Source organism: Mus caroli, chromosome 11, assembly GCF_900094665.2.
Source record: "Mus caroli chromosome 11, CAROLI_EIJ_v1.1, whole genome shotgun sequence".
In the NCBI taxonomy this organism is placed as follows: Eukaryota; Metazoa; Chordata; class Mammalia; order Rodentia; family Muridae; genus Mus; species Mus caroli.
The window spans coordinates 96,729,908-96,751,672 of record NC_034580.1 but is presented as its reverse complement, the minus strand read 5'-3'; the positions used below and the strand labels follow the sequence as shown (position 1 = coordinate 96,751,672).

At 49.4% G+C, this 21,765-nt stretch overlaps 1 protein-coding gene across 3 annotated transcripts in view; it reads right to left on the bottom strand.

The window, feature by feature from the left end:
• LOC110304461 (signal transducer and activator of transcription 5A) overlaps positions 1 to 21,765 on the bottom strand; it is a 33,853-nt gene that overhangs the window by 6,249 nt on the left and 5,839 nt on the right. Inside the window, exons 2-13 of one of the 3 annotated variants that reach the window (XM_021175894.2) lie at positions 21,136 to 21,243; positions 18,241 to 18,333; positions 17,346 to 17,483; positions 16,914 to 17,070; positions 15,568 to 15,657; positions 13,280 to 13,454; positions 4,680 to 4,810; positions 4,323 to 4,474; positions 3,730 to 3,885; positions 3,154 to 3,333; positions 1,973 to 2,060; positions 1,773 to 1,895 (exon numbers count right to left, since the gene is read on the bottom strand). In XM_021175894.2, coding sequence (XP_021031553.1) covers positions 1,773 to 1,895; positions 1,973 to 2,060; positions 3,154 to 3,333; positions 3,730 to 3,885; positions 4,323 to 4,474; positions 4,680 to 4,810; positions 13,280 to 13,454; positions 15,568 to 15,657; positions 16,914 to 17,070; positions 17,346 to 17,473 — 1,380 coding nt within the window. In that variant the 5' untranslated portion in view covers positions 17,474 to 17,483; positions 18,241 to 18,333; positions 21,136 to 21,243. Of the gene's footprint in view, positions 1 to 1,772; positions 1,896 to 1,972; positions 2,061 to 3,153; positions 3,334 to 3,729; positions 3,886 to 4,322; positions 4,475 to 4,679; positions 4,811 to 13,279; positions 13,455 to 15,567; positions 15,658 to 16,913; positions 17,071 to 17,345; positions 17,484 to 18,240; positions 18,334 to 19,104; positions 19,185 to 19,259; positions 19,495 to 21,135; positions 21,244 to 21,765 lie in introns of those variants that run through there. The other 2 variants (XM_021175892.1, XM_021175893.1) reach the window with 2 other exon arrangements.

The window sequence follows — 21,765 nt, the reverse complement described above, 5'->3', positions numbered from 1 at the left end:
ATTACAGGGTAACTGGGCTGAGGCAAGAGCACTCAGAGCTCTATCATTTGTTTTTCCTTGTTTTTCAAGACAGGGTTTCTCTGTGTAGCCCTGGCAGTCGTGAAACTCACTCTGTAGAGCAGGCTGGCCTCAAACTCAGAAATCCACCTGCCTCTGCCTCTGAGATCAAAGATGTGCACCACTACTGCCTGGCTTTGATATTTTATATTTTATGTGGGTTTTTTTGTTATTGTGTTGTTTTGTAAACAGGGTCTCATGTATCCCAGGCTGGTTGTGAATTCCCTATGTAAGGATGACCGTGAAATTCTGCTCCTCTGACCTATATCTCTGGGGTTACAATCACACACCACTATTCCTGGGTTCGGTTTTGTTTTGTTTTGTTTTGTTTTGTTTTGTTTTGTTTTGTTTTGTTTTGTTTTGTTTTGTTTTGTTTTATGGTGCTGAGGAACAAAACTAGGGTTTCCAGCTTACTAAGCAGACACTCTACCAACGGAGGTAGATTCCCTAACCTGCTTTCTAGATTGTATTTTATTTTTTATTATTATAAGTGTGTGTGTGTGTGTGTGAGAGAGAGAGAGAGAGAGAGAGAGAGAGAGAGAGAGAGAGAGAGAGAGCGAGAGAGCATATTGCTCTAGCATGCTTGGGGGCATCAAAGGACAATTCTTTCAGGAGTCTATCTTCACCGTCTACTGTACACTCTAGGGATCAAATTCAAGTTCTCAGGACCATAGAGCAGGAGCTAGGCCAGCTTGCAAATACCACATTTTTGTTTTTAAAGATTTCTCATGTGCATGCATGTGCCCAAATGCCTGTATGCAGACCACATCCAGAGAGGTGACTGTGGAGGCCAGAGAGGCCGTCGAATCCCCTGCAACTGGAGTTATAGGTGGGTGTGAGCCATCCAGTGTAGGATCTGAGAACAGAACCTGGGTCCTCTGCAAGAACAGCAAATGCTCTTAGGTGCTGCTGAAACAGCTCTCCAGCTCTTTTTTTGTTTTAAAGATTTATTTATTTTTATTTTATGTATATGGGTGTTTTATCCTCACGTTTATACCCCACGTTCATGCAGTGCTCATAGAGGCCAGAAGAGGGTATTGAATCCCCAGGAACCAGAGTTACAGATGGTTGTAAGCTGTTATGTGGGCACTAGGAATTGAATCCAGGTCCTCTGGAAGGGCAGCCAGTGTTCTTAACTACTGAGCCATCTCTCCTGCCCTCCAGCCCCTGTTTTTGTTTGTTGGTTTGTTTTTGTTTTTTAAGTCAATTTTTGATTGCTTAAAAAAAAGATTTATTTATTTTTATGTATATGAGTTCTCTGTCTGCATGTACATCTGAATGCAAGAAGAGGGCATCAGATCCCATTATAGATGGTTTTGAGTCACCATGTGGTGGCTGGGAATTGAACTCAGGATCTGTGGAAGAGCAGCCAGTGCTCTTAACCTCTGAGCCATCTCTCCAGCCCATTTTGTTGTTGTTGGTGGTGGTGGTGGTTTTTTGTTGTTGTTGTTGTTGTTTTGTTTTGCTTTTTGAGACATGGTTTTCCTTGGTAGCTTAGGCTGGTCAGGATCTTACTATGGAGCCTAGTCCTGCCCTGAAACCTTGTGGTCCTCCTGCTTGGCTCCTAACTCTGGGGAATTACAGGTTACAGATAAGATGGATCACACTGTCACACCTACCTCAACCTGCAGCTTTCCCACAGGCGCTAGGTCACCTTGGGCAGGTCCCTTTACTTAGCTGGATGGCCCTCATGGGTGGAGTAGCTGGACCCTCACCTTCACCTGGAACACCAGCTCGTTGCTGCCAACGCTGAACTGAGACTCAAACAGGACTGTGAACTTCTCCTCTGTCACCGACTCTGCACCACGCCTGTCGGCGCGCTTGATTCTTTTCAGTGACTACAAAACCAGGGATAAAATGGCCACCAAGCCCCAATCCTGGGCAGACCTTCCCTCCACGGCAGACCGTTCCTCACCATGTTTCTGAAGTGGGCGCTGAGCGTGCCAGTGGCCTGGTGGTATTCCATGACGCAACAGTTGTTCAGGATCTCGCCGCTGCACTCACTGCCAAGAGAGAAGAGCTCGGAGTCACAGTGTGGTGCCAAGGTCTAACCGCAGGAAGGGCCTTGTGCACAATGGACATCACTAACTGACATCCCTGGGCCTGGGAGACATGCTGCTAATGGGACCATCAAAGATGAACAAGCCTCCAGGATAAAAGCCTTAGTCGTTTGTGCATTCATTCATTCACTCACTCACTCATTCATTCATTCAATCACTATATGGATAGCTTGTCCTGACCCGTTTCTCCATTCTCATATGCCTCTCTACACTCTTACAGCTCAACACGCTGTGTCTGCCTGAAAACAAACAGACTCCTCTCTCCCCAAGCCCTGATCCCTGATCTTCATTCACTACCCATTCCACATCCAACCATGGCCTGACTGTGACTCTTCAGGAACTTTACTTTGTAAGGCAGAGTCTTACTATGGGTCTCACTGTGTGGCCCAAAACTCTCTAGATCAGCCTGGCCTTGAACTCATAGACAGCCACCTGCCTCTGCTTCCCAAGCACTGGCATCAATGTAGACACCACCATTCCCAGCTGAGTTTGCTTGTTGTGGGTTTTGGGGGGGGGGGTTGTTTTATTTTGTTTTGTTGGACAGAGTTTCTTTGTTGTTCAAGTGGGCTTCAAATCGACTACGGAGTCGAGGATGGCTTTGAACTCTTGATCCTCCTGCCTCTGCCACCCTAGAACTGGGCATAGACACCCACTCCTGGCTCTAAATGTCAGTTCTTAGCACCAGCTGCATGAGGCACCATAAGTGTGGGCACCTGCCTGTCATTCAGCTGTGCCAGCCTTCATGGTTCACTGAATTAAGAGTGCTCTAAGGTCACTGATCCAGTTAGGAAACAGGCAAGTTCTCTTTTGATCCCGGTTGTGTGCCCACTGCTCAGCACACATGATAGGACCACATGGCAGTGGCAGTACATATCAGCACTGGCTGCCCCACTAGGTGTCACACAGGCAAGGCTGGGAAAGCAAAGGGTGTGTTATGGAGAACAGGAACACATGAACGTCTGGAAGGGCTGAAGCCTGGGCTATGCCCACGTATAGACCCCACACAGCACCCGTAGCATGGGACAGGCACACTCACTTGCGGGTGTTCTCATTCTTGAGCAGGGACTTGGCCTGCTGCTCGCTGATGATGGTCGCCTTCACCTGCGGGGGGTTCATATGCACATTCAGCTTCCCCCCCACCAGCAGGCGCACGGTGGCCGCAAACTTGGTCTGGGTCTTCAGGACCTGAGGAGGCTGCTTCTCGATGATGAATGTGCTGCGGGGGACACAAGGGACCAGACAGTTGCCACATGCTGGCTCAGGGAAGAGAGCTGGGAGGCCAGCTAGGAGGGAGGGGCTTCCTGTGGGACCTAATGGGAGAAGGGAGACAGGCAGAGGAGGAGGGCGCCTGCCCTTGTTCCAGGGGAGGACATGGTGGTTGAAGACAGGGGGCTGGAGGCTATGGTGCTTCCCGCAGTGTCCCCAACACACACTGGGCCAGGACAGCCACAGCAGCAGAGCTATGGAGCCACAGTGGGCAGGGGAGGGGCATCGGAGTAGGATGGGGTGGGGCAGGGGGCAGAGCTCTGGGTTTGGACAGCTCCAAGGCCTCAATGTGCCCATCCCAGGAACTGCCATGACCCTCTGAGCATGGCCAGGAGGCAGCCATCACCTGGTGACCAGGGCTGAGATGATGTCCGTGATGGTGGCGTTGACCTCAGCCAGCATCTCCTCCACAGGGCCTGGGATGGGCAGCTGCTGGCACAGGTGCTCAGCCCTGCGGATCTGCTGACGATTCTGCCAGATGATCTCGGCCAGCTTCTCACACCTGCAAGGAGCCCGGGGCCTTCAGGGGACGGTGGCTGCTGTTCCAGCCCAGGCCAGGGGAGGAAGATGCATGCTACTCTTCCTCCTTCCCACCAAAGCACCCCCCCGGCCCCCACCCCAGAAAGGTGCTGGCCTTGGCCACCGCTATCCTGCACGGGCACAGAGCAGAGACCCACTTTCCAAAAGCAAAGGACAGTCAGGGTGGCCCCAACTTGGAACCAACCAGCTCAAGAGTAGCCCTGCCCTTCCCAAGGCATCACTGTCCCTTGTGGGAGGTGGCACAGGTCTGAGGAGCCGAGTCCCATCAGGAGCCAAGACACTGCTAAAGTGAGCGCTGTCACAGACAGTGGGCATCTGCTGCTCACGCCAAGGCAGGGACAGAAGAGGCAGCTGGCATCCTCACCCAAGCTGCCCACCCTGCCCACCTCTCACCCTCACCAGGACTGCAGCACGTCCAGGCTGCCCTCGGGGGGACCCCCGTTCCCGGCCAGCTGCTGTCTCCGCTTCCACTGGATCAGCTCGTCGTCCAGGATGATGGTCTGCTGCTTCCGCAGCAGCTGCAGGGTCTTCTGGTGCTTCTCAGCCAGCTCCTGTGCGAGGGAACAGCGGCTCTCTGGCTCCCGGCGAGCATCCCTCAGTGCCTGGCCTAGAACCCAGGGCCTAGCCCCCTCACACCCGCTCCACCTCAGGAGAGAGGGGCCCTGCTCCCATCCAGGCTCTGTCCCCCACCTGGTGCCCTGAATCTCAGGTGACAGAGCTCCCTCCGGGGCAGAGGGTCACAGGGTGCGCACTAACCACTCGGTACTGCTGCAGTGTCTGTGCCTCTCGCTGCAGCCAGGTCTCCAGGGACACTTGCTTCTGCTGGAGGGCCGTCTCCCTGCTCATGCGCTCCTGGGGGTTCAGCTGTCCCAGCTGGGCAAACTGAGCTGGAGGAGGGGACAGGGCATCATCTCCCATGTCCATCAGGAACCTTATAGTATCTGCACTCATATGCTCTGGAGTGAGTGTCTCAGTCAGGCATCCTGTCTGTAACAAGTCAGGGTGCCTCCAGACATGAGTGGCGAAGGATGTGCCCTCAGAAGACAGCGTCTAGACTGTGCTCACAAGCCTCCTGCTGCATGTCTCCTGAGCAGTGGGAGTCAGTGTCCAGAGTGAAGCAGAAGAGGGCCCTAGAGGCCCTGCCTGGCAGCCCTTGCCTGCCCCCTCCCCCACAACTGTCAGCAAGCTTCCCCATAGGTCTCAAGAATGGCACAAGTAGCCCTGTTCTTTCAAAGCTGGGTAAAGAGGGGCTGGGGAGGTGGCTCCAAGGTTAATAGCACTGGCTACCCCTCCAGAGGACCTGGGTTCGATTCCCAGCACCCACACGGCAGCTCACAACTGTCTGTTACTCCAGCTTCAGGAGATCCAACACCCTCACACAGACACACATGCAGGAAAAACACCAATTCCCATATTTAAAAAAAATAAAAGCTGGGTAAAAATGGACAAATACCTTGCTTTCCCGTGCCTCAGTTTCCCCATTTGTAAAAAGGGAGAATCCTGACACCAGCTCAGTGGGCTATTTTGGTGACTGAAAAAACTAATGGCACTGTCACATGTAAGATCTATGCAGGTTGGTCCTAATTGGTGGACAGATGAATGTTACAAATGAGGGGTGACAGAGACAAGCCCCTTCAGCTCCGTCCCTGACATGGAAGCCCCATCCAGAGACCCTGGCTCTTCCATCTCATTCATTCATCCCTTGAGTTCAGCAGTGTTTGCTCAGGAGCCGTGTGACTGGCTGGGACTGCACATTGCCCAGGATGCCTGACGGGGGGTGGGGCACCATGAGCTCCGCTGAGCACCCAAGTAAGAAGGAAGGAGAGGTGGACAGATGGACAGACACACAAGCATTCCCAGGCTCCCCTAGAATATTATTAGTGTGGTGGTTTGAATATGTTTGGCCCAGGGAGTGGAATGTAGTCAACCTGCCACCAGGTTGCTGGCTCAGTGTTGGTCTCTGCTGTTGGCAGATCTGGCATTCAGCACCAGCTGTAGCCAGGTCACCCTTAGTGAGTGAAGTCTGTGTTGTTGAGCCCAAGTATAACCTCCATCTCGACCACCATGGCCACTTTCTTTGTTCACGTGCCCATTGAACAATGGCAGGGATGGCTGGGGAAAGAGGCTGACTGTCCACAGAACGGGGGTCATCTTATCCACTTGATTCCTGAACTCCTTCTTAGCTGAAGTCACCTTTTAGTGAGTATTTACATGGGACACAAATATCGCCACATCCTTTGACCATTTGAAGAGATCTATCCATACACTTCTTCCCCAGATGTCTTTCTCGCCAATTTTCCAATCGTGATCTTTCCAAGTCTCTGACCATCCAGCCAATCCATTGGCTATATATAGCCCATGAGTCAGTGAACAATTGTACATCTGGCCATTTCTTCTTCTAAACAAACTGTAACACCATATATGTACAGCTTGAAGTTCTGCCCACTGTGAAGATTTCCATTCATCTGTGTCTTTCAGGGTTGTTCCAGAAAAGGGTTGTAATGCTGCAGCTGTCCACTTCTGGGTGGTGCCTGCATAACGTGCAGAGCCATCAGTAAACCAGGCCCTAGTCTTCTCTTCTCAGTCAGCCAACCATAGGGAACACCCCATGAAGCTATAGGCGCATGCTTGGCAGCAGATGGCATTGTAACAAGAGTAGAAACCATAGGCATTTGAACAACTTCTTTCTTGGTGGTAGGAGGGGCCAGGCGCAATAACTTATCTTTCACCTTAGAAGGAATATCTCTGCATGCCCCACACCACTGGACTCCTAAGAATTTCACTGAGGTAGATGGTCCTTGAATTTTGGTTGGATTTATTTCCCATCCTCTGACACGCATATGTGTTACCAATGAGTCCAAAGTGCTTGTTACTTTTGCTCGCTTGGTTCGATCGGCATAATGTCATCGATATAGTGCACCAATGTGATATTTTGTGGAAGAGACAAAAGATCAAGATCCCTTCTAACTAAGTCATGACACAGGGCAGGAGAGTTAATATATCCTTGAGGCAAAACTGTGAAGGTATACTGCTGGCCTTGCCAACTGAAAGCAAATTGCTTCTGGTGGTCCTTATGGACAGGTACTGAGAAGAAGGCATTTGCCAGATCAATAGCCACATACCAGGTACCAGGAGATGGGTTAATTTGCTCAAGTGATGAAACTACATCTAATGCAGAAGCCTCAAGATCTCCATGCCAAGAATCCTGGTCAGAAACTTGTGTCTTCCAGTCTCAAGATCTGGATCACAGGTGTATCCCCTGGCTCTGGATTGTAGTTCACTCCAGATGTAGTCAAGTTGACAACCAGGAATAGCCACCACAATTTGCAAGATTCTCATAAGGAACAAGGCAAGGAGTGACAGGGTCTCACCGTCAACTGTTGGAAAGCCCATGGGTGGCAGTAACAGGTTACGAAGTCCTAATACCCATGTGTGCGCATGTGGGCATGGGCGCGTGTATGTGCAGTGCAGGTGCTCGAGCATGTCTCTGTGTGTGTGCATGTATGTGTGTATGTTATGTCAGAGGTGGGTGTTGACATAAGGATCTTAAATCTGAGGAGGGTCCCCAATCTTCTCACTTCTCCTGACTCTATCTCCATTGTTAGGGATACTCACAGACGTAGCCCACCATACACAGTTGTCTGTGATACTGGGAACTGAGTGACTTCCTGCATGTCGGGCAGGCGCTCTACCAGCTGAGCTCCACCCTCACCCCTCACCCCTCACCCCAGCACCTATTTCACATTCAAGAAGAAATCCAGAGACACACGTGGAACAGAGTCAAGCAGCGGACACAAATGCAAGGGCTCAGCGGCATCTCAGCTCCCTCAGCTCAGCTCAGCGTCAAACACTTGAAAGCTACCTGGGTTGAAGCTACCTGGCTATTCCCCACGACTGGCAATCCTCCCCTGTGCCACATTAAAGAGACCCTGAATGCTGGCATTTACCACTCTTCTTTTGTGGTCTTTGAGCTTCCCTGAATCCTTAGTTAGGTCTAGTCAAGAAACTGTGCAAACTGGCATGTTTCATTCAAGTTCCTGGCTGCCCTCCAAGAACCAGGTCACCCTGACCTGGTCCTTGCCCCAGGGACACACAAGCTGGGACAGACAAAAGCAACTTGCCGCCAGGACAAGCCCACAGGAATATGGTTCCCATCTTCCTGCAGTGTAGTGGATGGAAGGACTAGGGACTAGATTCAGAACATCCTACTGAACACAGGATTGCCTACGCCCTCGCCCAGACTCCCCTTTGAGGATCCATTTAGATTTTTCCCGGCCATTTGAACAGGTTTCTGGGAAGGAGGCCAAACGATCCAAGACAGCCGTTGGCTCCATTGGAGGAACTGGGTCTTCCCTTCTGCAAACAGATCAGTACTTCACATTTCGATTTGCAGTGCTGGAGATCAAATCCAGAGTGCCGTGCGTGCCAGCCAAATGTTCTTTGACTGAACTATATTTCCAGCCTTCTGTGCTTACAGTATCCAGCAGGATAAACAAGACAAACTGACACCACACACATATAGATGCAAACCTCACTTGGCACACAAAGCTAGCGCTGTGCACAGGCAACGGAAACAGCTCCATTGAAAACGGGTTGTCAGGGGGAGATAGTCCATGCCTGAAATCCCAGCACTTGGGAGGTTGAGGCAGTTCAAGGCCTTTGTCAGGTGCATTGGGAGACTGAGACCTGCCTGAACTTAAAAATAAAATAGAATAAATATGAAGCAAAACTCAATAGCATACCATTACAAAACCCTTTTTATGTTACAACTAGTCTTGATACATTATGAATGTTTTAAAAGTGTAGATAAGGGGCCAGTGAAGTCGCTCAGTGGCTGAAGTGTTTACATGCAAGCATAGGGACCTGCATCCCAGCACCCACGTAAAGGCCCAGCATGAGGTGCTCATGTGAAACCCCAGCTCCACAGGGGGTGGGGGCCAGAGACAACATTACAAAATTACGATGGAGAAAAACTGACAGGGCACTAGCTACCAACCTCTGGCCAACTACGTGCAGAAGTGCACAAGGACACCAGTGCTCACATGTACATATATGCACACATGCACACATGCACAGAAGAAAAGAAGAAAGGAGGGGGGAAAAGGAAATTTAGGAATGACCATGATAAACTGGGAGGGGCAGGCCACCTCTAGTCCCAGTACTTGGTAGGCAGAGCCAGGTGCATTTCTGTGAGTTCAAAGCTAGCCTGATCTACATAGTGAGTTCCAGGATCATCTAGACTACACAGAAAGATCCTGTCAAAATAAATAAATAAATAAATAAATAAATAAATAAATAAATAAGGTATGATAGATGCTCAAAATTTAAAAGTTCTTACGTTCTTCCAGGGGACCCCAGTTTGATTCCCAGATCCTCTGTCCTAGCTCACAACTGCCTTCATCTCTCTCTCTCTCTCTCTCTCTCTCTCTCTCTTCTCTCTCTCTCTCTCACACACACACACAGGCACACAAATAAAAATAAAATAAATCCTAAAAAAGAAGAAAGAAAGAAAGAAAGAAAGAGAGAGAGAGAGAGAGAGAGAGAGAGAGAGAGAGAGAGAGAGAGGGGGGGAGGGAGGGAGGGAGGGAGGGAGGGAGGGAGGAAGGAAGGAAGGAAGAGAGAGATGGGCATGATGAGGCACATCTGTAATCCAGGCATTTGGAGGGCTAAGGCTGGAGGAACTTGAGCTCAAAGCCAGCCTTGGCTACATAACACAGCCTTTTATCAAAAGCCTAACATAAATAAATGAATGAACAAGAAAAGAAAAACATTGAAAAATTTGGCAATATGATTGATCAGAAAAGCAAACTAATCCTAAGAGTTTGCACCTGCTAACAGTTTCAAAATTCATAAGGAAAACGCTTACAAAAAGCACTATACAAGGAGCCAATTGCATAGTCATGATAGGATATTTTGATACCTCTCTTTTAGTAGTTGATGAAATCAGCTAAAAAAACAAAACAAAACAAAACAAAACCCAAAAACCAACCAACCAAACAAACAAAAAAACCCAATGGCCACAACAACAACCAAAAAAACCCTCTTTCTAAATAAAAGGATCATTAGCCTGGCTAGGGAATGCTTTCTGGCAAGCATGAAGACCCAAGTTCCAAGTTCAATGCCCAGGACGCACATTAGAGAAGAGCGCCATCTCCTAAAACTGTTCTCTGGCTTCCACATGTCTACAATGTGGCATACATGTGTCGTGGGCATGTACATAGGCATGCACAAACACACACAATCAATCAATCAATCAATCAATCAATCAATCAATCAATCAATATCATTTTTAAAAACAAAAGATCAAGTTCAATGGTTTTCAAAGAGTCATTTACTTTTAAAGGACCCTTGGTGAATACCTGAGACCCTCAGAAAGGGCTCAGAAATTTCTCTCAGAACAGGAGAATATTTTTCATAAAGTCCTAAGACCTTAATGGCCTTGCCATGGTATTTTTTTTTGTCTTTTGCTTGATTTGTTTGTTTGTTTGTTTGTTTTTTGAGACAGGGTTTCTCTGTGTAGCCCTGGCTGTCCTGGAACTCACTCTGTAGACCAGGCTGGCCTTGAACTCAGAAATCTGCCTGCTTCTGCCTCCCAAGTGCTGGGATTAACGGCGTGCTGCCCAGCTTGAATTTTTTTTAACTTGTCAAATTGCATAGTATATGGATAATATACCAACACAGCAAAAAAAAATCCATTAAAAAACTTTTGAATTTTCTTACTGTATAGTATCAATGTCATATACTCTAAAGACAAAAATTATTGCAAATGAATCTTGGATTTTAACTGATAATTTTATGATTGGGAGTAAAAATGGCTTTTTAATTTTCTTATTTTAAAATAAATTTTATTTTTCTCTTTGATAATTTCACACACATATATAATATATGTGGTCATATTTACCCTGTCGAGTTTTTTGAGTAGGGGGTGTGGTTTCTTATGTAGCCCAGGCTAGTTTTAGATTCCTCAGCCTCTTGCCGAAAGCCCTTTGCCAGTGCTGAGAGTATAGAGAAGCACTACTAGGCCCGGGTCGTCTATCTTTTTGGTTTTGAAACAGGATCTAATTTAGCCCAGGCTAGGTTGAATTTTCTGTATAGCCAAGGATGACCTTGAACTTCTAAAACTTCTCCCTCCATCACCCAATTACTGGAATTACAGGCATGGGTCACCAGGTTCAGTTTATGCAGATTGAACCTGGGACCTCTTCACTCTGGGCAAGCAATCAACCAACTGAGCTACATCCCCAGCAAGAGTCTTCACTCCTGATATCTAACAAGTGTACAGTGGAACTTTCCAGAGGCTGCAAGACATCACCACAGATTTGAAAGCAAGACACAGCTATCTTTTATCGAGGCTAGCATGAAAGAGATTTGCAAATACAGTCATGCGTTGCTTAAGAATGTGGATATATTCTGAGAATGCATCGTTAGGGGATTTGTCATTGTGTGGATATCAGAAACCTCCACAAGTGAGATGTCATGGTTTACTACATACTTAGGCTCTGTGGTATGTAACATTATAGCCATGTTCCATCGATGACCAACACATTATTGTGTATGTAGTACATGGCTACCTGAAAGCCACTCTAGCAGGGGTGGGTGTGGTGCACACCTTTAATCCCAGCTCCTGGGAGCCAGAGACAGCCTGGTCTACAAGATCGAGTTCCAGGACAGCCAGAGCTACAGAGAGAAACCCTATGTGGAAAAACCAAAGGGGGTTGGGGAGGGCCACTTCTGTTCCACTCACCAAATTTGACTTTGGAAAATCTAGAGTTTTTTTTTTTTTTAAAGAATTATTTCTTTATTTTATGTATATGAGTACACTATAGCTGTCTTCAGACACACCAGAAGAGGGTATCGGATGTCATTACAGATGGTTGTGAATCACCATGTGGGTGCTGGGAATTGAACTCAGGATCTCTGGAAGAGCAGACAGTGCTCTTAACTACTGAGCCATCTTTGTAGCCCCTTAGAGTAAAAAAAAAAATTTTTTTAATTCTCCTTTTATGGTTACCAAATTCCTGCTTTCTTTGTTGTTTAAGGAGACAGCCATAGAAACCACATTCTTTTCAAGCACACAAGATGTGTTCATCAAGACAGAGCATATTCTGGGCCATATCAAAGTTTCAGTAAAGCTGTAAGCTCTGAGCACACACCGAGCACATTCTCTAGTTCAGGTAGAGTTCAGTATAAAGATAGTATCAAGGCTAGTAAAAGCGCAACGTCAAAATATAGCAGACCGATGGGAATCAGACAATGCATTTCTAAACAAGACACAGGTGAAGGGATTAATCATGAGAGAGATTAGAAATCTTTCAAAGAAAGGCATGATTATACATAGCATTTCAAAGCACAGGGTACTATAAAACAGTTTGTAGAGGAAGATTTATATCTTTGAAAAATATACATAGCGAGAACAAAAAATTTACTCTTTCCATGCCTTAAATCTCCGTATTCAGGAGGGCAAGGGCAGGTGGAAGTCTGTGAGTTCGAATCCAGCCTGGTCTACATACTGAGTTCTAGGTCTGCCAAGGCTACATAGCAAGATTTTGCCTCAACAAAATAAAAATCACTCTTTCTTCTTACAGTTTCTGTGACAGATATAATATTTTATGTAGATAGGTATATATAAATATATGTCGTTGAGTTTTGATTATGCATTTATATCCCTCAATACATAGGAAAGTACTAAAATCCCTAGCTAAGTCTCCACCCCTGGGAAACAGTTGTTTCTTTCCCCACACTGTTACTGTAACAGCCAGTGACATACTATAGAGCTAGGAGATAGCAGAAAATTTTCAGTCACCCTGCCTCTAGGACCGGGTCCCCTTACAGTCTCAAGTAGAGGGAAGGCTGGTCTATTAGTTCTATCTCAGCCCATTCAACCAGCAGACTCCATGTCAAGTGCTCCCTCTGGTTGTGGCACGCTTGATCCATATCTTTTTGTTTGCTCACACTTCACTGACTGCCTGAGTCTAGGGGGAGACTCTTGGTATCGAAGATAACAGGGGTTTATGACCTATCTCTAGTTAAGATCTGGTTCTGCAATTTACAGTCATCCTAGGCCAAGTTCTTTGTTCTCTTTAAAGTTCCTTTTAAAACAAAGACATCAAGCTCTGCCCTCTGCAGGTTCCATGTGAGGGTGCTTTTCACGGTGCATGCGAAGGGCTAAGGGCTTTAGCTCAGCATCTGGACCACCGCAGAGGCTCGAAGCCCCTGGAAGCCCTGAGGATTCTTACTAGGTTTTGGGTAGAGTGCCCAGGGATGGTGAGCCTCCTCTCCTGCTGGAGATCACAGAAAGTTCCTCCCTCCCACCTACAGGAAGTTCACGGCATCCTGGATCCTGTTTCAGGCCTCACCTTGGATCCGCAGGCTCTCCTGGTACTGGATGATGAAGTACTCTTGGGTCTGCTGCAGCTTCTTCAGCTCGTTCTCCGTGTCCTGTGTGATCAGGCGCAGCTCCTCAAACCTTTGGTTGATCTGAAGGTGCTTCTGGGACATGGCGTCAACCAGGATACCAGCAGGGGAGCTGCACTGGGGACACAATAGGTTGAGTGAGCCAGGTGGGCAGTGGTGGTGCACACTTGGGAGGCAGAGGCAGGCGGATCTCTGTGGGTTCCAAGACAGCCAGGGCTATGCAGAGAAAACCTGTCTCGAAAAACCAAACAAAGTAAAAAAAGCAAATAACCAAATAAAGATAGACTCAAGGAAAGGGACAGGAGCTGTGTGCCAGGCAGTAAGGAGGGGACCAACACCAGACACCTCAAACTCCAAATCTGGGATTAGAAGGGAGGGCTAGAGAATAGTCAGTGACAGAATTGGAGCAGAAAGGAAAAGGAGAAGTTAAACAGGGGGCCTGGGAAATAACGGAGAGTCTGCGGCGGAAATGTCTTTGTCTGATCTGGTTTACACTAGAGAATATGGAGAGTCCATCAAATCTCCTATAGAGAAACTAGGAGGGAACACATGGCAGGCATCCCATGATCTCTCTCTAAGGATGATCTTCCTAAGGATGATCAATTCATTCCCTCAACTCCATAGTTATCAGTTGATGCAATGGCACTGACTGCGCTAAGTGCTGGGGGACAAATAAGAGACAGAGTCTATACACATTCCCAGCCTCTGAGTCCTCACACCTGGAGGGACAGAGAAAGAGGCAAACCTGTCACAGGGGGGCATCCTGGAGACCTCTGAGATCAAGTGACAGGGAGAGACATCACCAATGTCCCTTTGAATTTCGCCAAGCCTACAACATCTGGTTGAGAGGCAACCGTGTGTTCAGGGACTTTCCAACAAAGTGTTCTCAAAATAAAATCCAAACTCCTTGGCCCGCCTTTAGCCAGCCAGGCAGGTGGCCTCTGTGTCATCCCAGCTTGCCTGTTGCCAACGCGCAGCAGGTATGTGTGCCTTTCTGCATCTGTTCCTTCGACCTCGAATGTGCCTGCGCCAGGGCCCTTGCACTTGGTACGCCCTCGGCCTGCAGTGTTCCGCTGGCAGGTCGTCCTGAGATTGTCACTTCAGCCCCATATTGTAGACACAGGGTCTCTCAACCTAGGTGAGTTCTTCTGTGTGCTTTCTAGGTGGTTTTGCAATCTCAACAACTCCGGGATGCAGGAATTGGGCTGGGGAATGCAGTGCCTGGCTCTTGAGTCTGTGCCCACTGTGGTACCCCACTTGGCCCTCTTGCCGTGTTAACCGCTTGCAAGTCTTCAACCCTCAGGTATCACCAACATCTTCCTACTCCAAAGTGCACTGTTGTTATTTTAGGCTACGAAAGTGATCCTTCATCCTTGCTCCTTCCTGCCTCTGTCCCCTCAGGACACACTCCTGCCAGCTGCCCTGTGTCTTGTCTCCCTACAACTCAGCTCAGTCTGAGTCCTGTCTTTGCTGGGACTCCTAGGCATTAGGCTGCTCTGTTTTAAGTATTTATTTTATTTTAAAGATTTATTTGGTGCGTGTGCACACGTGCAAAACTTTCTCTTCTGTCTTGCAATGCGGCTGTCCATACTCAGCATGCATACAAATTCATTTAATCCTTATGACAACCTTATCACAAAAGCACGATTACCAGAGCCAGTTTACAACAGTGAGAACTGGGGACGCATTGGTAGATAGAGCACTTGCTTAGCTCTATCTATTGGGTCGTCATTAGAAGGCAGGAAAGGAAGAAGAAAGAAAAGAAAGGAAAAGATGAAAGGGAAGCTGGAAAGATGGCTCAGCGTAAAGAACATGTATATTTGTTCTTGCAGAGGACCCAAATTTAGTCCCCGGCACCCATAGACACCTCAGAACTACCTGCAGCTCCAGGGGTCCCGATGGCCCTAGTTTCAAAGGCCACTTGCACACGAGGTTAAAAAGTTAAAAGTAAGATAACTTATTTTTGAGAAAGGCAGAGAAAGGGAAGGAAATGAAAGAAAAGAAGAATTATAGAGGCTTTAGAGAGCCAGGGACGGAGCCAGGGACTGGGCCGACAGGTCACTCTGTCCTGTCCATGCGTGACATACACTGCCTCTCACACCTCCCCCTGTCCTTTATTTCTCCTGTGCTCTCCTCTTAGCCACATTACATAAACACGGTGGGATCGAGAGAGGAAGTCATATGAAGGCCTCCCCAGCTCCTCTCCCCACGCCTACAGACAGACACTCACATTGTTGGCTTCGCGAACCAGCCTCTGTTCGTTGTACAGAATGTGACGGATACAGCGAACCAGCTCCATGGGACAGCGGTCATACGTGTTCTGAAAGAGGACACAGGAACCACCAATAGCCACCTAGTTCTGATCCCACTGGCTTCCTTGCGGCACTCACTCCTTCTTCTCCCCTAAGCCTCAGCTTTTCCTGGGAAGCCCTAGGATTATCAGACACCTTCACTCTCCTTTGCCCCTCCCCTTCTCACCAGAACTTCTCACCAGGTTTAAAGCGATTTAGAAACTCAGAGTCTAAACACAAAGCGCTTCCAACCTCACACCAGCCTTTACTCTCTTGAGCATGGAAATCCTACGACAAAAACTCAAACTGTTCTCAAGTCATGGATGGGAAAATTGATGTTCAGATAGTCTAGGCATGTGTTCTGGGGCAAATGAGGAAGAGAGACAGACAGACAGACAGACAGACAGACAGAGATAGACAGAGAGACAGACAGAGACAGAGACACAGAGAGAGACAGAGACAGAGAGACACAGAGACAGACACACAGAGAGATAGAGACAGAAAGATAGAGAGACACAGAGACAACAGAGACAGATACAAGAGACAGACTTGGGGCATGCGAGGCCAGCATCAAGGTGCTTTCCACTAGGCACCTGGCCCTGGGTTCCTAATTTTCTTCCTCTCCTGTTCTTTCTGTTTCTTCCTCTCTCTAGGATGAGGTTTCACTCCCCCTACATCCCACTGTTTGGAGGTAAGAGGGGTTCTCTAAGAAATACAAGTGGGTTCTGATAAATGCTTGACCATGAATGTCACCCACACCCTTTTCCTGATTCCATAAAAATCCCTGCTCCCCTCCATATATAGGGGAGGTTCCTTTTTTATTTCAAAGCCCTTTTATCCAGCTCTTGCTCCACGGCGAGGGCGAGTCTGATTCTCTTCAGCAGCTGTCATGATTTTAAATGAGCCCCAAGGGGACTGTCTGCTTGCCTTATTCCCTCGTTTCTAGACTGCCAGGGTTCCCTTGTCCTGGGGAGGTGTCCACCTGACTCAAGAAGGCTCTCTACTGCTAGATCTATCCACAGTGCTGCTACACGGCCCCGCCTTGCTGGAAACACCCCTCTCCTCCCTCCCCACCCCCTCCCACCTCTTGCTTTGTAATATGTTAAAAGATCTGACAGGTCTGACTTAGAAAGAGGGGGTGGGGGAAGTTGAAGAAAAGTTGCCAGTAAGCTTTTGGTCACATGGTGACTCAGTGGCCAAGCCAGTAAAAATCCCAGGGGTTCTGATGCTGGGAGAGAGCTTAAGGGGGCCCCTTCCTGCAGAAGGCAAAAGCATTCACACCCACCTGGAGCTGTGTGGCATAGTGCCCCAGCTTGATCTTCAGCAAAAACCCATCTTCCCCCACCTGGTGTTCTGCCTTCTTCTGCAGCTCCTGCACCAGGCCCTCCAGTAGCTGGGTGGCCTGGCCTCGGTCCTGGGGATTATCTAAGTCAATAGCATCCCTTGGAACGTAAAAAAGGGGGAGATAAAGCATCAAGAGTGATTCAGGGCATCCCAGTCCCACAAGACTTGCTCACCGCAGCTGTATAAGCATCAAAGTCTAGATGAGTCTCCCCTCTGATAGCTCCCGTTTCCCTCTTCCCCTTTCCCAGGGACACCACCCCTTCCGCACAAGGACAGATAGAACCAGAGTCATACCAAACCACAAGAGGAGACCCTTGGCCTGGAGAACTGGGACACATTCTGAAGGTGAAGACTCGGGGCATGGGGCACCTACCACGGCTGGCTCTCGATCCACTGGGCCAGGTAGTGCCGGACCTCGATGGGGAAATGCTGCCCATACAACACTTGCATCTGGCGCAGGGCATCTCCCTGAAGCTGCTGGGCCTGAATCCAGCCTGCCATGGCTGTTTACCTGGGGGAGAAGATAAGTCATTTGTTCTGCAGAAGTCTCTAGCCTGTCAATGCCCTGCAGTGCCACGAAAGAACCTAAGGACTGAGGTGAGGCCAGGCTCCTCTCTCACCCCAGGCACGCTTTCCTGTGTGGGAAGAGAGATGGCCACCCTTCCCTTCCAACAAGGAACCCTCGAGGCTGCCCTTCTCTCTTCCTGTCCCTTCTCTCCATGTCCCTTCACTCAATGGAGCTATCCCCAGACTAAATAAAAAAAAAAGGGGGGGGGTCTACAAACCGAAAGAGAAACTTAAGACACAGAGGCCCACAGTCCCCAACTAGACAAACACAAATATTCTTGCCACCCAGCCTAAGACCCACACTCAATTTCTTGGAAGGGAAACTGTTCCAACGTAAAAGTTAGGCCACTGCTGGGACAGCCACTGGAGGTGCAGGTCTCCCCAGGCACGTGTCTGGGGCTGTCAGGGAGAGAAGACTAAGGGTCGACTCTGTCTACGGGGGAGCCCTGGGCTGCACTCCAGAATCTACCCGCTCCGAGTGGAGAGTGATAATGTTAGTGTCCACTGCGTGAGTCCACCCCTGGCTGCCGCCTGCACGGGTCCCTTGTCCCTGCTCCCTCTGAAGCTCCCATTCGAAGCCGGGACAGATGTCTGTCCCGTGTCAGGCCATGGGGACTCCAGGGTGCTAGATCCCGGGGACGTGGCTGCAGCCTAGATCCCCTGTCCACGCGCCGCGGGCGGAGCCACGGCAACCCACCCACCTGGTGCTGCGGAGCGCCCGCGGCTGTCGCTCCAGGCCGGGGCTTCTGACGGCTCCTGACGGCTCTTGACGGCGGCGGCGGTGGAGGCTGTTACTACAGGAAGGAGCAGAGAGCAGCGATTTCCTCCTCAAAGGTCAGCTGCCTCCGATAGACCATACACAGCGCGGGAGCTCGCCCCAGCACCCCTCCCAGCAGCGGTCGCTCCCTCCTTGCCTCCGCCCTCGATTACCGGCGCCCCGGCGAGTGCGCCAGGGCGCCCCGCTTACAAGACCGACCACTAGGCTGGGCGGCGCTGGGCTGAGGACAGCCCCTACAGCGGGGTCCCCCCTCCCTACACACACACTGGGACTCCCGGTCTGTGCTCCCCTGCGGCTCCGGGGGTGGGTGGGGGGGAATGAGGGAGGAGCGTCCTGGGACAGCTGAGCTGGAGCAGCCAGAGGGTGCCGGGAAGTCCCGAACTCTAAAAATCCCTAACTAGGGCCTCAGTTTTATCATCTGTTAGAAATAAATAAATAAAATAAAAGAGTGGGAGGAAGAAAAAAAAAAAAAAAAAAGGCTACCTAGAGATGGCTCCTACCTCTGGAGTCAACTAGTCTGTCTCTAGATTTACAAAGTTGTGTGTGTGTGTGTGTGTGTGTGTGTGTGTGTGTGTGTGTGTACACGCGCATGTTCAGGTAAGGGTGCATGTGGCTTCTATGCCTGCAGAGTCAAAACTTTAGAAGGACTGGCGATCCCAGAGAAGCCAAGCCTACCTCTAAGGTCTCCCACCTAGCATGACTTCCACCACATGACCTTCCCCCTTAAAGCCGGAGCAAGAAAGACCTTAGTAATCATAGGTTTCAACCCCCTACCCCCCCTTCTGACCTTTGCAGGTAAGAAACCTCAATCCAGAGAAGAGAAGGGGCCTGCCCAGGACCTCACTGTGGTCACATCACAGTCTCATCATTAGACTGTGACCCACAAACCACTCGGGAGTCCATCCAGTGACCTAGAAGGGTCACGCCTGAAGCTGGTCCTACCTTCTAAAAAGACGCAGGAAGGGGTAGCCAGCACTTTCTAACTTCACATCTGCCTGCAGACTTTGCTGTGGCAGCAGACCTGCTCCCTGGAGCTTTGCCTGGATCATAGTCCCCATCCCAAAAGAAGAGTTCCCCTTAAGGCCCAGGGGTTGGACAAGGCCAGGCTGGAAGTCTGCCATCCCCTTTGCCCAGCTTCCCTCTCTTCTGGGCCTCCTCTCTGCCTGGAAGTTGGCATGGGCAGTACTAAAGGAGGGGCCAGCCCGGCTGCCTACTCGAATACCATCCGGGCCAAGACCCAGTGGCCTGGAGGGATCATTTTAATTGGCTTCCTCTCTTACTAATTTCTTCTTGTATCTTTTCTTTCCATTCCGAGTTCCTGATCCTTCTTTCTGGTCTTTGGACCTCCTCTTTTACTCTTTTTTTACTTTAGAGGTGGGGAAAACCTGAACCTTTTCTGCAGAAGTTGAAATGTCTGGGCTGTCCCCACCCTCTGTGTGTGGTCACAGTGACTTTACTTGGCAGGATCACGAGGAAAGGAATTGAAAACTGGGAGGGGGGGGTTGCAAGGAGGATCGGAGGATGGGAGAGACCTTGCTCTTCAGATGCTCTGCCAGGACCAGGTAGGGTAAGGGGCTCAGGAGGAGTAGGCATAAGCCTTTTCCCGTCTTTCCCCTCCACTCTGTACAATGGATTGATAGGGAGCCGGTTAGGCCCTCCGCTCCAGATGAACATCAACATGCAAAGCTGCCAGTGGCCTTAAAGGTGATTTTACCAATGGGAACAATAATAGGCCAGATAGGGGAAGTGACTTGACCAGACTCTTGGAGCCTGTGTGACAGATCCAAGCCCATTGCCTCATGGTAGGTGGATCCCACTTGGCACCTGTGTCCCCCAGTCTTTCACAGTGGACGTGACAGTAGATTCATTAGGTTTACCAAGTTCTCTGAGCTACATCTGTAGGCAGAGGACCACGCTGGTCATGCCCTCCATCTGGACACCTGAGAGTGGGTGTGGTACAGAGCTGCCCACCCACTTCCAGGCATTGACTTCTCCAGACCCCTCCCCCAGGACCCACAGAAGTCTGGGGCTCCCACATCTGGCTGGGCTGGGCTGGGCTTGCTGGGAAGGTGGTTAGGCCTGCTTACTCAAAAGCTAGCGGGGAGGTGCCATGGAGCAGAACTGTAGGAGAGTCTGCAGAACCCACTCATGTCCCCAGATCTTACCAGGACCCAAAGGTGGCTGGCTCCCTCCCTGCCTTGCCTCTGGCTCTCTCCTCATTGGGCCGTTTTGAGGTTCCTAATCCTTGTATCTTTAAACATCATTTTCTTGTTTCTTATCACTTATTGTATGTGCATATGCTGTGGCCCTCATGTGGAGGGAACAACAATCATGGAATAATGTCTCTCTGTCAACCATGCTTGCCAAACTTGCTTGGCAAGCGCCTTTACCCACTGAGACGTTTTGCCAGTTCATCTGGTTGCATCTTCCACTGCTCCATTCTACCTTTTTCTATGCCTCTGCTATCTCGAAGATACTCACTGGGTAGGTGGGGAGTGGGGCAATTCTACAGCTTTCCCAAGATGGGCGCTGAGGAAGGAGGCTGTTGAGTTAGGTTGGGGACAGAGGTGACTGTGGTTCTGACTCCGGATAATACAGTTACCCGGAAGTGTCACGTTTGGGTTTTGGTAGTTGTTGTTGTGGTTATTATTTGTTTGTTTTGGGGGGTTTTGTTGTTTGTTTTTTGTTTTCAGTCCTTTGGTTTGGTCTCTGTTATTTCTCACCACAAAGCAACCTGGTGGTTTTAGGGGACCAAGCTCTAAGGGAGAAAACTGAATTCTGAGGGAAAGGAGTTAAGAAGATCAGAAATACCCGGTACCTGTGTGGGCCTGGAAGTAGCAACTGGCTTCTTCCCTCGGACAGTGCTTCTCCCCTCGGACAGTGCTTCTTCTCTTCCCTCGGATAGTGCTTCTCCCCTCGGACAGTGCTTCATCCCCAATTTTGGGTTGCAGTATTCATTGGGGTAAGAGGGGATTCAAAACAAAATCAAACAAGATAGCCCAAAATGTTGGTATGTACTTTGGAATCTTGGCCCTGGGGCTGTGAAGACAAGTGGTGTCCCTGAGCCTCACAGCCCAGCCATCCTAACTAGTCAACACCCCCAAGTCCCAGTGAGAGATCCTATCTAAACAAGCAAGGTGGACACCTCCTGAGGTTGACACCTGAGGTTGACCTCTGGCCTCCACCTATGCGTGTGCACACCTGGGTACCCATACACATACGCGCACATGCCCCCCAAATCACACAGAAACACATCTCCCTCCACACCCATCTTGACCTAAATCGTGGCACATTTATGCCAACGTTGAATGAAGGCAGGGCTGGGATCATCCCAGTGATTCATCCATAAGAGACCTAGCTGAAGCTGCAGGTCTGGCACTGTAGATGGTTGCTGCCACTGACAGCCTGTGAGCAGGGTCTCAGTGACCATTCCTAGTTGTGCCACCTC